Source organism: Perca flavescens, chromosome 15 (genome assembly GCF_004354835.1).
Source record: "Perca flavescens isolate YP-PL-M2 chromosome 15, PFLA_1.0, whole genome shotgun sequence".
Lineage (NCBI taxonomy): Eukaryota > Metazoa > Chordata > Actinopteri > Perciformes > Percidae > Perca > Perca flavescens.
In genome coordinates this window covers 4,000,201-4,014,836 of record NC_041345.1, presented here as the reverse complement: position 1 = coordinate 4,014,836, position 14,636 = coordinate 4,000,201, and the positions used below count along the sequence as shown (strand labels likewise).

The 14,636-nt window shown below is 44.6% G+C and overlaps 1 protein-coding gene across 1 annotated transcript; it reads left to right on the top strand.

The window, feature by feature from the left end:
- Positions 1–947: 947 nt before the first annotated feature.
- Positions 948–14,417, top strand: LOC114569571 (glutamate receptor ionotropic, NMDA 2B). The gene is made up of 2 exons (XM_028599494.1): positions 948–1,282; positions 13,954–14,417. Exons 1-2 carry the CDS (start codon positions 953–955, stop codon positions 14,077–14,079), a joined length of 456 nt encoding a protein of 151 aa, XP_028455295.1. The 5' UTR covers positions 948–952; the 3' UTR covers positions 14,080–14,417.
- The last annotated feature ends 219 nt before the right edge of the window (positions 14,418–14,636 follow it).

Sequence of the window (14,636 nt, the reverse complement as noted above, 5' to 3'; positions counted from 1 at the left end):
CTCGTTTGCATTCCTGATACGACATGCTTCCTTCTTCCTTCCTTCCTTCCTTCCTTCCTTCCTTCCTTCCTTCCTTCGCTCCTCTCCTGTCCTCCCCTGTCAAGAAGCCATGTATCTCATCTGGAGGGAGAGTTTATATCCTCCATAATATATACCATAATGCTGCTTCAGAGCAATGCACATGAATTATTGATCCGTGTGAGATTATACGTAAACTATACGCCACAGCACCATGTATCTGTGTGTGTGTGTGTGTGTGTGTTTATGAACTATTTATGCATGTCAAGTGTGACCTCTTCTCCCATCCCTCTGTCTTTAAAGCCTTGTTTTCCACAATGTTTCCCCCTCCTTCATTCTCTGCCCCATTTCTGTGACTGGCATTGATTTGCACTGATTCATACGATGCATGTAGCCTCTTGGCAATTCACTTTATTCAATCAATGTTGCATGGTGCTATGTTAACCTCTTTCTCCTTCTCTCCATCTCCCGCCTCTCTCTCCCCCCCCCCCCCCCCTTATTTTCTTTCTTGTTATGTTGCTTTATCAAATCTCTGCCCACCCCTCCTTTCTCTCTCTATCTCTCTCCATCTCCTTCTGCTCCTCCACCTCTCCAGGTATTACCCTCCCACTCCTCCACCATGCCTGTCTGTGGCAGCCGCAGCCCCTCCTCGCCTCGGGGCCACGCTGGGGCCTCCTGCTCCGCCCCCTCGGTCGCCCAGGAGCAGGAGAGGCCAGTCCGACCCCTACCTCCACCCCCGCCTCCCTCGCTCCAGCGCCACAGCAGCGCCTCCCGCCACCTCTCGCTTCTTCTCCTGCTGCTCTGTCTTCTCCACCTGCCCCCGGCCTGCCACTCGCGGCGAGAGAAAGGCGGGGGAGGCGGTGGGGGAGTCGGAGGCGGTGGTGGCGGCGGCGGCGGCCACTACATCCCCATCCCCCAGCCCCCTCCCCACCACATGGCCCTGCCCAACATCCTGCGCGGCCTCAGCATCGCCGTCGTCCTGGTGGGCAACTCCAGCGAGGTGGCGCTGGCCGGGGCGCGGGAGAAGGACGACTTCCTGCACATGGCGCCCAACGTGGAGGTGCTGACCATGAACGAGACGGACCCTAAAAGCATCATCAAGAGCATCTGTGACCTCATGACGGAGCACTGGCTGCAGGGCGTGGTGTTTGGGGACGACACCGACCAGGAGGCCATCGCCCAAATCCTGGACTTCATCTCCGCCCAGACCCACATCCCCATCCTCGGAGTCCGCGGGGGCTCCTCCATGATCATGGCCGCCAAGGTAGGACACTCAAAATGTCTTTCTTCAGTAAAACTGCACTCATTTTTAAACCGTACAGGTTATGTAAAACTAAAAAGTTATCCCTGCTTAAAGTAATTGTGCGTGGGTGGTTTGAAGTGGGTTGAATATAAAGAGCTTGCCTTGGAAACAGTGAATGGAAAGTGACCTTAAAGGAACACGCCGACTTATTGGGACTTTAGCTTATTCAGCGTATCCCCCAGAGTTAGAGAAGTCCATACATACCCTTCTCATCTCTGTGCGTGTTGTAACTCTGGCTGACCACCCACCGCTAGCCTAGCTTAGCACAGATCCTGGAGGTAACCGGCTCCATCTAGCCTAGCTTAGCACAGATCCTGGAGGTAACCGGCTCCATCTAGCCTACTGCTCCCAATAAGTGACAAAATAACACCAACATTTTCCTATTTACATGTTGTGATTTGTATAGTCACAGCGTGTACAAATAACAAGGTCACATGAAACACAGCCATTTTCTAACCGTATACATACTGGGAACTATATTCTCAGAAGACGAAGCACTGCTACTTCTGCTACTTGGGCGGACTGATTAGCGCTAACTCCAGGCGAACTCTCTGCTCCTCACCATGGCGCTTCTCAGGTGCTAATCACTCCGCCCAAGTAGCAGAAGTAGCAGTGCTTCGCCTTATTATGCCAAAGGACACCTAATAAAACTCCATTTGAATTGTTTAGAAGGGTTGGGTACCGAAACGCTGTGCCAATAGGGCACCGGTTAGGTACCGGTACCGTTGTAAAAGTATTGATTTAGCACCGGTATCAGAAAAAAACAAAATGATACCCAACCCTACTGTTTAGTCTCATTACTGGAAGTTCAACGGACCAACTTGTTAAATTGCCGCTGTAGTTTAAGGTGTAATTTTGTTTGGTTCTTGCGAGGCCAGTGTGTGAACTCAGATCTGTGCAGGGTTTTGTTTCCATTGGCTGCCCTTTGCTGTCAATCTTGGCGGTATGTCTGTCACTCACCGTGAACGCTCGTCACGGACACATTACGTCACACGACTGCTGTTTATTTTTCTTAATGGTGTCAGTGTTTGGGCGTGCTCTCTAGTGATTTGTCATCTTTAATTTTCTCCTTTTTGTTTCATCTAAAATTAGTGAAGTTTAACAGGGTCTACCGGTTAGATTCAGCAGGGCTCTACTTTGTGCTGAACGTAACAGGCTTTAGACATGCTCTGCGCAACTTAAACCTTCTGCATTATCCTCTTAATATCAAGTTTACCCAAAAAGTGACGCCATTTTGACCGATTTGGCTGCAACGGAGGATGTCTCATCTCGTCCTCTGCATCAGTATAAACTCTGGGTGCAGACAGTCAGGCAGACAGGCACGGTAAGCTGGGGTATCTGACTTGAAAGACAAACTGCCAAAAGTGCTGATGCCAGTGACAGGATCAGCTGGAGATTTCACCAGAACAGAGAGCTAGATCTCTGCCTATTTACTAGGCCTCGCCTAATGGGATAAAGCAATCTGCTGCTGCTTTATCTGTTCTCGCCTGGGATCTGGGCTTGGACCTCATTCCACAAAATCAGCTCATTCATTTGGTACTTTGTGCATAAATGCAGCTGTATTAAATAATAAGGAAAAGCCTTTCATGCAGGGAAAGCGAAACCTTTACTAAAATACTTGCACTTCGCTTCGGCTGTCGGGAACTTGGTCGACGCTGTTTGATCCGGGGGGGCCACGTAGAGCTTTATTCTTGTCTCAGCCTCTGTCCTCGTCTCCCGCTGTCCTCCAGTTTGTCTGCTGACCCTCTGGTGTCATCAGGTCTTTGTACCAGCAGAGACACGAGTCGCAGTGACACGGCGAGGCCAGCGGCCACCACTGTAGCTCTTCTCTCTGTTCGTTCTCATTAGAGCACTAAGGAGAGAAATGGCAGGGAACCGTCCGCTCCCATTTAAAACGCCGCTCTTCCAGGCACACATGCAAAACGCTGCTACACAGTTGGCACACTTTTTCACAGCGTAATGCACCCAGCTTCTCTTCTCTGCTTTCTTAAACATCCGCCCCTGAACTGCGGCCACAACCGTCTTTAACCCTTAACCCCCACTAACCGTATGCCTTAAATGCCACGTACAGTACAGGCCAAAAGTTTGGACACACCTTCTCATTCAAATGCGTTTCCTTTTTATTTTCATGACTATTTACATTGTAGATTCTCACTGAAGGCATAAAAACTATGAATGAACACATATGGAATTATGTACTTAACAAAAAAGTGTGAAATAACTGAAAACATGTCTTATATTTTAGATTCTTCAAAGTAGCCACCCTTTGCTTTTTTATTAATAAGGGAAAAAACTTCCACTAATGAACCCTGACAAAGCACACCTGTGAAGTGAAAACCATTTCAGGTGACTACCTCATGAAGCTCATTGAGAGAACACCAAGGGTTTGCAGAGTTATCAAAAAAAGCAAAGGGTGGCTACTTTGAGGAATCTAAAATATAAGACATGTTTTCAGTTATTTCACACTTTTTAGTTAAGTACATAATTCCATATGTGTTCATTGTTAGTTTTGATGCCTTCAGTGAGAATCTACAATGTAAATAGTCATGAAAATAAAGAAACACATTCAATGAGAAGGTGTGTCCAAACTTTTGGCCTGTACAGTATGTGTGTGTCTTATTACATGGAAAGATGCAGGGTTGTGGGAGGAGGAGATAAAAACACAAAAAAAAAAAAGCGCTGGAGGGATAGTTAAGGAATGCATGGGCCTGTGTGCGTGTGCAAAGCCAGTATCATTCATTAAGCACACGTGCCCTAAGTGCACCAGGCAGCAGGAAAGAGCAGTGTTTTGTGGCAGGAGTTTAAATGGATTTTCCCGACCACAAGCCAGAGTCTGCGTCTCCTGAGAGCTTCCTCCTGGCTGCACCGGGGGCCCAGGAGAGCGAGGACGAGGCTGCGCTAAGGCTCAGTCTCCAAACGGATTTGTGTCTGCCTAATGGGCTGAGACAATGGAGTGGCGAAAATACTATAGAGAGAGAGAAAGAGAGAGAGCGAGAGATGAAGAAAGTAAAGAGAAATTGAGATAGTGCGGATGAGATTGGGTGGAAGAAATTCTACGTTAAGTAAAAGCATGTCTGAGAGGAGAAGGGTCTGAGTTATTTTTTTGCCAGATCGGGCGGGGTTCAGATGGGGCTGCCTGTAGAGGTGATGGACAGATAAGAGGACAAGGGCCGAGTCAACAGCAGAAGAGGAGACAGTTTGACACCGTTCAGACTGGGAGGAGAGGAGAGGAGAGGAGGGAGGGAGGGAGGGACGGACGGAGGGAGGGAGGGAGGGAGGAGGGGAGAAATGTCTCTGAAAGTGAGCGGGGCATTCAGAGAACGATAAAGAGAAGTGAGGAGGGAAAGAAAGTGTGAGGACAGAAAACTTCTCTTCCGTATGGGCAGCCGAGATGGAAAAGAAGTGATAGTGAGTAATTGCGGAAGATAGAAAGAAAGGTTGAGTTATGGAGCTTAAGAAAGATATATGCGGTATGTGTTTTTTCTTCTTTTCTTGTTATTGGGAGTGAGCGTCTGAAGAAAAGGGACTGACAAAGATTAGGAAATAGGGATTGCCATATGAGGTACGCACAACACAAATACACACACAAATGTGCGCACCGTCAAAACTGAAGGCCAAGCACTGCCATTGCAGTTGGCAAGACAACCCCTCCTTTTTCATCATAGATCCAAGGAAGGACGATAACAGGGAGCGACGCAGAACGGGGAGAATACAGCATTTAGATTTGTTGTTAATGCAGCTGAATAGGAAAAGAATTTGGAGGAACGGTACAAGGTAATTCCATAAAATGTAGCGGATCAGAATGACATTTTCCTGCTCACATAATGCATCTACAGGGAGAGTTACTTGGTATTGTGGTAATGAAACACAAAGCTGTGCAAAGCATTATGTGCCAGTGGGAGATACACGCACACACGCACACAAACCACACGCACACACACACCCGTGTTCTATATATGTATTTTTTTTAATTGTATTATTCTTGACGCTTTGGCAATATTGTTTTCCTGACATTCATGCCAACAAAGCATTTTTGAATTTGAATTTCATACAGTCCAACATCATACCCAAGATTATTGCAGCATATCTGTCTATTAATCAGCCTTAGGACTCACTGAGTCTTCTGACATCTGTAACAAGAAGAAAACTGGATTGTTTTAAAGCTATTCCTCTGTGGGATGGAGCCAAACTGCAGCAGCAGCAGCTCAGCAATAAAAAAGTGGGACTACAGCAACACAGTGGTTGCATCTGTACGTACAGCTTGCCAGTGGGAAGTGGCTCTATGCTGTCTGTAGTTACTGCGAGTGCAGAGGAAAAAGTGAACTTGTGCATGAGCTCGAAAGTAAGAGAGTTAAATAGATGAAGGGATGGGAAGAGGAAGCCAAGCGGCTCCGGTATTAAGAAGGATTGAAGAAAAAGGCGGAGGAGGAAAGGGGAAGGAGAGAGATGGATGGAGGCAAAGGGCACTCACATCTATATCAATGAATAAGATCAGTGAGGGAGGGCTGTGCTGTAAGTAAGAGGATGAGTGCACTCAGTGGCCGCATGGCTGCAAGACTGAGGGAGTGAAAAAGACAGAGTGACACAGAGCGTGTGCTTGCAGGGAGTGCAGCAGCAGGTGTATCACCATCTATCCGACGTCGGCAGTGTTATATGAAAACGAGAAGCTTCCTCTTTGCTCAGGAAATGGGGAGGAGAGAAAGATGGATAGAATGCAGCTGTAGCCACATCTGTGAAAGACAGGACAAGATAAAGGAGGAGATGGAGAAGGGAGAGGGAAAGCATCCAACAGTTTGAGGGAGTGTGTGTCCTTGTGCATCTGTGTGTGTGTGTGTGTTGTTACCTAGCCAACATGGCTGTAGTTGCCAGTCTTTTGTCTGTAGTGGCTTCCAGCACCACCCTGCGTGCTGTCCCTCCACAGTGTCTGTTGGACCGCAGTAATCAGTGTGATCTAAAGCTTTGGCTAATGCTCACATTATCAAGACATGGTGAGCCATTTTCCTCAGCTTGTCTAGAAGGTATGGCTTTGTAGTGGTACAAATAGCTGTAGTTGTCGCCGATCACCCCAGGGCGACTACATAATACGAACAGCGAGCTAATCTATGAGCGGAGGCTGCTGGAGCTGTAGATTAGGAGAGCGATAGCATCCACTTGTGCACCGGATTTAAATGATCGTCAGCAATTAATGAAAAAAGGGAAAGCAGCCAACCCTGATGACCTGAGGGGAAAATGTCCTATAATATGAATTGCACTCATGCAAACATAACGCAAGCAGGCGCATTAAAGACATTAACAGGCATGCTCATGCCCACACACGTGTGTTTTCGTAAATGTATGGTAAGACGTGTGTTGCAAGGGCAATTCATGTATGAATATTAAATAGATCAGCGCTCCCACACACAAACAAATCCGTTTCCTGCCGTCTTTTGTGTGACTGGCAGCCGTCTCCAGGAACCGAACAGCAGGAAGTGATCAATTAACTTTTTGCCCAAATAATTCAGGCTTTTCCTAGTTTCCAATATGTGGTCGTTTTGCCCGTGGGTGTTGAAGGCTTTTGTAAGAGGAAGAAAATTAGCGATTTTTGTGTGTGTGTGTGTGCGTGTGTGTGTGCGAGTGTGTGTGCGAGTGTGTGTGCGAGTGTGTGTGTAACAGGCTCGATGATGGTGTAGAATTGGTGTCCAGGGATAATTGTTGTGGAGGACGTGTGCGTGTTGAACCATTTAATCACATACTTCGTTTTCCAAAGATGAAAAAAATGTTCCCGTTTTTAATTTTTAGTCACAAAGAAATCGACTCGTTTAGGCGTCATTTCCTGTTTCTTATGTCCTCCTGAGAGTTTTAGTCCAGTGGATTGAGCAAAAATGTGCCTGCGTTTTATATTCCCAATTAATGTCCGACAATAGCAGCTATTGTTGTAGTAATCACTGAGGTCCTGTACTCTATTAATGTAATGTGCTGTTCGGCTTGGCAGCACGCGTCCTTGCTAAAACATTTAGCAATTAGGAGCATTTGTAAATGATAAGAGAATTAAAAGTCGAGTGTTCCTGTGCCTGATGTCTCTCTCGGTGCTTCTCTTCCTCCTGTCTGTCTCTCCGTGTTCCTGTCTCCTTCTCATCTCGCTCCCCCTAATTGTTTCGCTCATTCATGGACTTTGTTGTGTCCAGTAAAGCACAGTAAAACCCTTGTGACAGCTTTCTGATCTATCCTTTTATCCCGGATATGTTCTCTCTCCTTTTATTTGCTGCTCCCTTTGTCCAGTTTTATTCTCCGGGGTTTCTCTGTTAGTAGTTTCCCTGTCTGTGTGTCTCTCTCACCTGGACATTTTCTTCTTCCAAAAGTTCAAACAAATAAAAATGTAAATTGTGTTAATGGCTCACTACTTTCCTCCACAAACACCAAATATAAAGGCTGGCATATATATATATATATATATATATATATATATATATATATATATATATATATATATATATATATATATATATTTTTTTTTTCTAACTGGCTGTTTCTCATTAGCTCGTTAAAGTCTCAGTTTTTAGTTGTTCATTCTCAAAATCTGTGTTGCCCGTTCACAAACTTTTTCATGAATATTTACCACCACCATCAATTCCAAGTATTCCTATTGGCTTGAAATTTTTGCATGAACTGGGGTAGACGCTCCATATTCATGCTCCATCTAGAAATACGTTAGCCTGTAAGGGACATACAGGACATACTGCTCCACCTTTCGCGTTTTCTCTGTCACATGATAAACTCACAGGTGCTGCTAATGCTGCTAACGGGTATCATAGCTTCCCGGCCCCGACAAGTTTGAAGAAGGAAACATGGAGGACCACACGTATTTAAAATCCAAATTTCAGGAACAGGAGCCTTCTTCTTCTTCTTTGCCCAGAAAAAGAAAAAAGGAGATTGAAAAGCGCAAGAGACCGTCGTCATCTGAAAAAAGCGTGAAGGCTACCGTAGCTATAATACGCACTTTGAACTGTGTGGCGCGAGAGAGAATTGATTGCGATATATGATCTTGACGCTAGATGGGAGAAATTCCCTCACATTGGACCTTTAAAGGCGGGAATGTTGCACTGTTATTCTGCCTCGCCGTTTGGTATAAAAGGTAACAAGACGAATTAGGGGGATAGAGTTGTTTAGCTGGCAGCGGAAGTACTCACAGAGCCGAATCCACGTCTATGTAAAAGGGACAGCCTGTATGGCGGGACAACACACACACACACACACACACACACACACACACACACACACACACACACACACACACACACACACACACACACACACACACACACACACACACACACACTTTTGTCAAGGAGTCTGGTGGCTCTGAAGAGAGCAGAGATGGATATAACGGCTTCAGTTCTCTGTCGTAACGCGCTGTCTGACTGCAAGATATAGCGGTGAACATATTCTAAATATAGTTTACACTTAAACCGATTTGGAATTTTTTTTAGGTGTGCCGACCGCCATGTAATACTCTGACTATGGATACCTACTCCATACAACCCCGCTTCGAGGTATCCAGACTATCCCTTTAAGGTCCCAGGAAATGGGGGGGCAGCAAAACAAACCTATGTTGTTTCGGTAAAGAAGTTAGTCGGTGCACTGAAATCTGGGCTTTCATTTTCAATGGAAATCTTAAGGATTTAAAAAAAAAAAATGACTTTCAGTTCAGACATCTATAGAAAGATATTCAGAACCTGTAAACTGGGTTTTCTGGTGCAGCTTGGCTTGGTAATGCCTGATTTCCTGTGATGGAAATACCCCACTACTAGTGTCTTCCTACCTTCCCAATGTCCTGGTTTAGAAAATGTGACAACCCACTGTCTGTGTGTGTTCCCCTTCTATGGAGAAAGAAACATCTAAAGAGAGAGAGAGAGAGAGAGAGAGAGAGAGAAATATTGAGAGTCCTAAATTTATGTGTCCTATTTTCCAACCCCGTTGGTCTCAATTTACTCGGGCCATTTAGAATGTGGCCATTTTTAAACTCACTCCATAACTTTCTTTCTATACCTCACCCCTCTCTGAACTGCCTCACTTTCACTCTCTCCATCTCAAATTCTGTCTCACTCCTCCGCTCTATTGCTTTACATTGTAGACCGATTGCTCCCAAACACTAGATCAATGCAGAGCGTTTCAAAGGTCATGTGTACTTAGAGAGGACTAGTGAAATAATCTGAAATGACATGAGATAGCTGTGATTTAAAGACGTGACACGATGGACTTAAAGTGCCCATGGTCTATATTCTCCACCCCCCCCCTCCACCCTGGCTTTATCCTCTATCCACCTGCCCCTTGTTTACGCTTGCGTTCCCGTGTCTTCAATTTCAATTCTTTTATTTGCCCCGTCTATCCACACTTCCTCCTCTCCCTTTATGAATGTGGCTCGCTGCCGAGGTCTGGTTCATCCTGTGGCGGCTAACAGCAGGCACACAGACAGATTTACACCAGGTGTGAATCCATCCCTCCTCCTCACCTTCCTACCGTCTCCCCCACCGACTCACTCCCATCCCTCTCTGTGTTTCTCCCCATGCTCAGGCTACATCCACACTACTGCGTTTTCATTTCTAAACAGTGTTCTTTTTTATGAAACAAAAAGGATCTCCGTCCACACAGCAGCAGGGCTAATCTCCGTCCGGATTAACAAGTCTGGCAACACATATCCCATGACCAGCGATGGGAGTAACGCGGTAAAAAAGACAACGCAATTACAGTAATGTGTTCCTTTTTGGTGAACACAATAATATGACACATTACTAATTACATTTCGGTAATATTATACCCTCTCATCTCTCTGTAACGCGAGTTACAACTCATTTTAATGCAACATTTAGTGCCGTTTTGTTTTTTGAAGAATTCACCAACACCGCAAAACATTTCTTCACAGGAAAAAACAAGCCGTGAGTATTATTTCCTGTTGATGGTTGAGATGACTGCAGAGACAATATATAATATGCAGTACATTTGTGAGACATTATTTTCAGGAGTTATTACGCTGCGTTGAAGCGAGCTGTCCTGTTTTCATTGGCATGGGGTACTTTCCATAAGATCATCTCTCAATGCAAATCAAACCAGCTATTATAACTGAAATAAAACCATGCCAATCTCTAGGTATGGTGAAGGGTATGTGATGATGTGGGGGGAGGAGGTGTGTGTGTGGGGGGGGAAGAACCTGGATCCATGAAATAACTAAACTGGCCTTTAAAAATAAACATCTGCCTGCCTCTATGGGAATTTAACATCGGGGTGGACTGACTTATGCCCCCTGTATTTTAAGGAAGAACATTTGTTTATTTACGATACATTATTCATTCACAAAGAAAATGTATGTCCTTAAAGGTTGGATTTTGTAAATTAAGGCATTAAGATTAATTTCCAAAAGATGATTTTTTATTCCTCTTTTTAGTCAGCTTTTTTTTTTTTATTTCAGTTTTTTTGTGATTGTTGCGGGCAAAAATCCTTGATTATGCGGCACGTTTTCTCAAAAAATGCGATGGAATATGCGGGATATTTATGCAATTTTATGCAATGAAATTGCGGAAACTTGCAAAAACTGTGGTTTGATGAAAAAGAGAAAAAAAAATGATTCCCCCAACACCCTGCTTTTCGATGATGTTCACGTCGCGTAATTACGTCACTTCATGACGTTCCCATGGCAACAGGGGAAAATGGCTGCTCTTGTGTGAAGTAAACGCAACATTTTTCAACTTTCTACTAAGATATATGTGACTTTTTTGCAACGAAAATGCGGGGATTATGAAATCATGCAAGCCCCGCATATTTTGCGCGGAAATCGGCAATTTATGCGGCGGAAGTGCGGAAAAATGCGGCCCCCGCAAAAATATGCGGACTTTGGCTGATTATGCGTTGAGTTATGCGATCGCATAATCACGTTTTTCTGGAGGGACTGACTTTAGCGTGGGTTCATAAACTTATGAGCACCACTGTAAACATAGCAAAAGAAAGAAAACCTAGCAGTGTGGATGTAGCCTCAGCAGCCAGTAGAATAGAACACAATTTGTCAAGAGTGCACACGCACCTCCCTATAACACCCACCCATGTGTCCTAACCTCCTTTTTCCCCCCGTTTTCTCACTCCCACACCTCTCTATCTTTTTACTACAGCTTCTTGGCCTCTCTTCCTTCATTCTCGCTCTGTGTCCCACTGGTACGGGATCATCAGCCACACCTTCCACTCACGTCTCCTGTCTCCCTCTGGACATGCCCTTACAACCCAACAGCCTCATCTTCCCTCTCTCCTCCCTCCTCCTCTTACTTCATTGCAACTAGCACCAGCCTCTCTTCCCTCTAGACACAAATAGTCTAGCCCTCTGTTTCCCACTTATTACTACACCACCATCACCAAGGCCTACAAGACAACTCCTACCCCTTATCCTCCCTTTTTCTCCAACAACCTTCCTCCCCTCTTATCCACTCGTGAAGCTCACACCAGCCCTTTGCTGGGACTCTTATTAGCCTTATCTCCAGCCGCCCCCGCCCTGATTCAGCGGTGGAGAGGGAATGGACTTCTATCTATTCATGGGCTGAGATGAGTCAGTGCATGCCGTATAAACAGAGAGGACATATGGATGGAAAAAGTACAAATTCTAGTTAATGACCTGCCCACAGCCCCAAGGCATGGCGCCTCACCCTTCCTAACCCCGACACCCACCTCTTTAACCTTTAACACAACTATTTCCCCTCCAACCGTTTACATCTGTCCAGTTATGGACCTCTGTCTCTCCGGTGACAGGTCGTGACACAGTTCTGTAAACACAGTGCAATCCTGTGAGCATATAATTAAAGGTGCTCTAAGTGATGTCCCGCGTTTTTTAGGCTACAACATTTATTGTCACATACAGTAAACATCTCCTCACTGTCTGCTAGCTGCCTTTCCCCTGAAAACACTGTAAAAAAAAAAATGCGGTCTCTGTAGACAGCCCAGGCTCCACAAACGCCAACAAAAACTAACTGGCCAACCTGCACCACCAAACATAACAAACCGTGTTCATATATGAGTCGCTGTAGATCAGAATGTCATTCAAATGGGGCGCGAGTAGTATTTTAACACCCAAATATCAGTACGGCATTCATTTAGCTTCATTAGTATACCCACTGTAAATAAATGAGCCTCTAGATTGGGTTTTATAGTTTGGGTCAGATTTGACTCAATGTTATGGCTCAAACTAGAAGGAGGGTAATGTTCTTCCAATGCAAATGTTGTTGTTTTTTTCAAGAGGGAAAGGGCACATTTCTCCACATGTTCTCCACAAGAGAAGATTGAGATAGACATAATGTGTCTTCATCATGCCTCTCATTTGTTTAATTACACCAGCTTATCGCAGTAATTCATTTGTGATCTATTGATTTTAAAATGTCAGTGCACATTACATAAAGCACTTTTAAATGCCAACGATTTAAATATCTGATTAAAAGGCTCCAGTCCTTTTCTTGAAGTGCAACACATTTATTATTATTATATGTTTATTTAAAACTGTAGAATTATTTGTAGTTACGTACTTACATATTCCCCACTATTAAACTGTGCATCAGTTTCTGGCCTATTCTCATCATAAGGTTCATGACAATGTGACAGTATACTAGAGCAAAGTCACACTGCTTCTGATTATGGCTCTGAGGGGAGATACCTGTATACTCAGTGAGACTCTCGAGGTCTGTTTGTTCAGTGTCTGTGTCTCGCGGCCCAGAGCTTGCAAACCAAGAAGTAAAATTTGAGAAAGGAGGATCACTCTGTGCGAGTCAACCGCTTGTCCGGGTCACATCAGCGGCACAAATCCTGCAACCCGCAAGTCATATCTTCAAAGTGATTTGGAAATAAGCAAAGGACACACTGCAATGTAAATAAAGGAAATAAACTGGAAGAAAATGGGCCAAAGGACACATAAAGGTGCATGGTGGGAGAGTGAACCAAGCCTGGTGAGCCACTACTCTACTTCCAAACCACTAGTACTGGGTGATATCTGGGTTGAAGTCAATATCGAAAACACTTTTTTTTGATATTGATATACTTCACATGACAGCAAATACATTCAATTGAATTTTATTTATAGTGTCAAATCATAACAGAAGTTATCTCAGGAGACTTTACGCATAGAGTAGGTCTAGACCACACTCTGTAATTTACAAAGACCCAACAATTCCTTCTTAATTACACTTAATGCATGCAGGTTCACATATAAAAGAATCACTTGATTTAACCGTGTTTTGCATTGTTCATGAATTACACGCAACTCTTTACACAGGTCAAAGCGTCAATAACTCCTTTTTGTTTTTAATTATGGCCCTTTCTAGACCAAATATAATTATATCATCAAGATCTGATTGCACCTAAAGTTGATGAAATATGGAATGATCGCTCATTTACCTCTGCAAACACATTTTAATTTCAAGTATATTTCCCCCTTAACTGTTATCTAATGCTTAATTTAGTTAAAATTTTTCCTCTTTTTTTTTTTTTTTTCTTGAGTTCAATAAGTTCATTTCTCCTTCAGACCTCTTTTCTAATGTCATCCTCTTTTCTTTTGCTGTCTCCCTTTGCCCTTGCTTTGTCCATGCTCGGCCTCACCCACGGCCTCCTGCGTCTGTTGCAACTGTTACCAGCCTTGTACTGTGTCAACGGAAGAGACGAGAGCAAAGGAAGGGAAGGAAATTAGGATACCAGAGAGGAGGGAGAGAGGGGGAGAGAGTGATGGAGGAGAAGAAGAAGAAGTAGAGAAGAGAGAGTGAGAGAGAAGGAGGCAGGGGATGTGGAAGAGGAAAGGCGTGAGCGGTGACCAGCGCTCAATTACTTACCAGTGCTGTGCCAAGCTGGCCATCTTCACAGCCACATACTGTGACACACACACACACACACACACACACACACACACACACACACACAAATACACACAGACACACACAGACAGTAGCCTATACATCAGGCCAATGTGTTCAGATTTGTTCCTGCTGACCTACAGTATAAAGATTATTCAACCTAGACACTGTGCTGAGTATGGACACACACACACACACACACACACACACACACACACACACACACACACACACACACACACACGCACGCAGACGCTTACACTGGGTTTCCACAGGCAGCTTTTTTAAACTGCAACTCCAAGCGGCATTGTGTCAGCACAAATATGATGCCGACGGTGTGCACGTTTTGCAGACGATATGATGTTGGTGTTTATACTTTTCTATCAGTTTCTATTTTGCCTATCACAAACTACGGTATTTGGTAAGTTTTCTACTCCAGTCACACTTTGCCGCTTAAAAAGTTGCGTTTA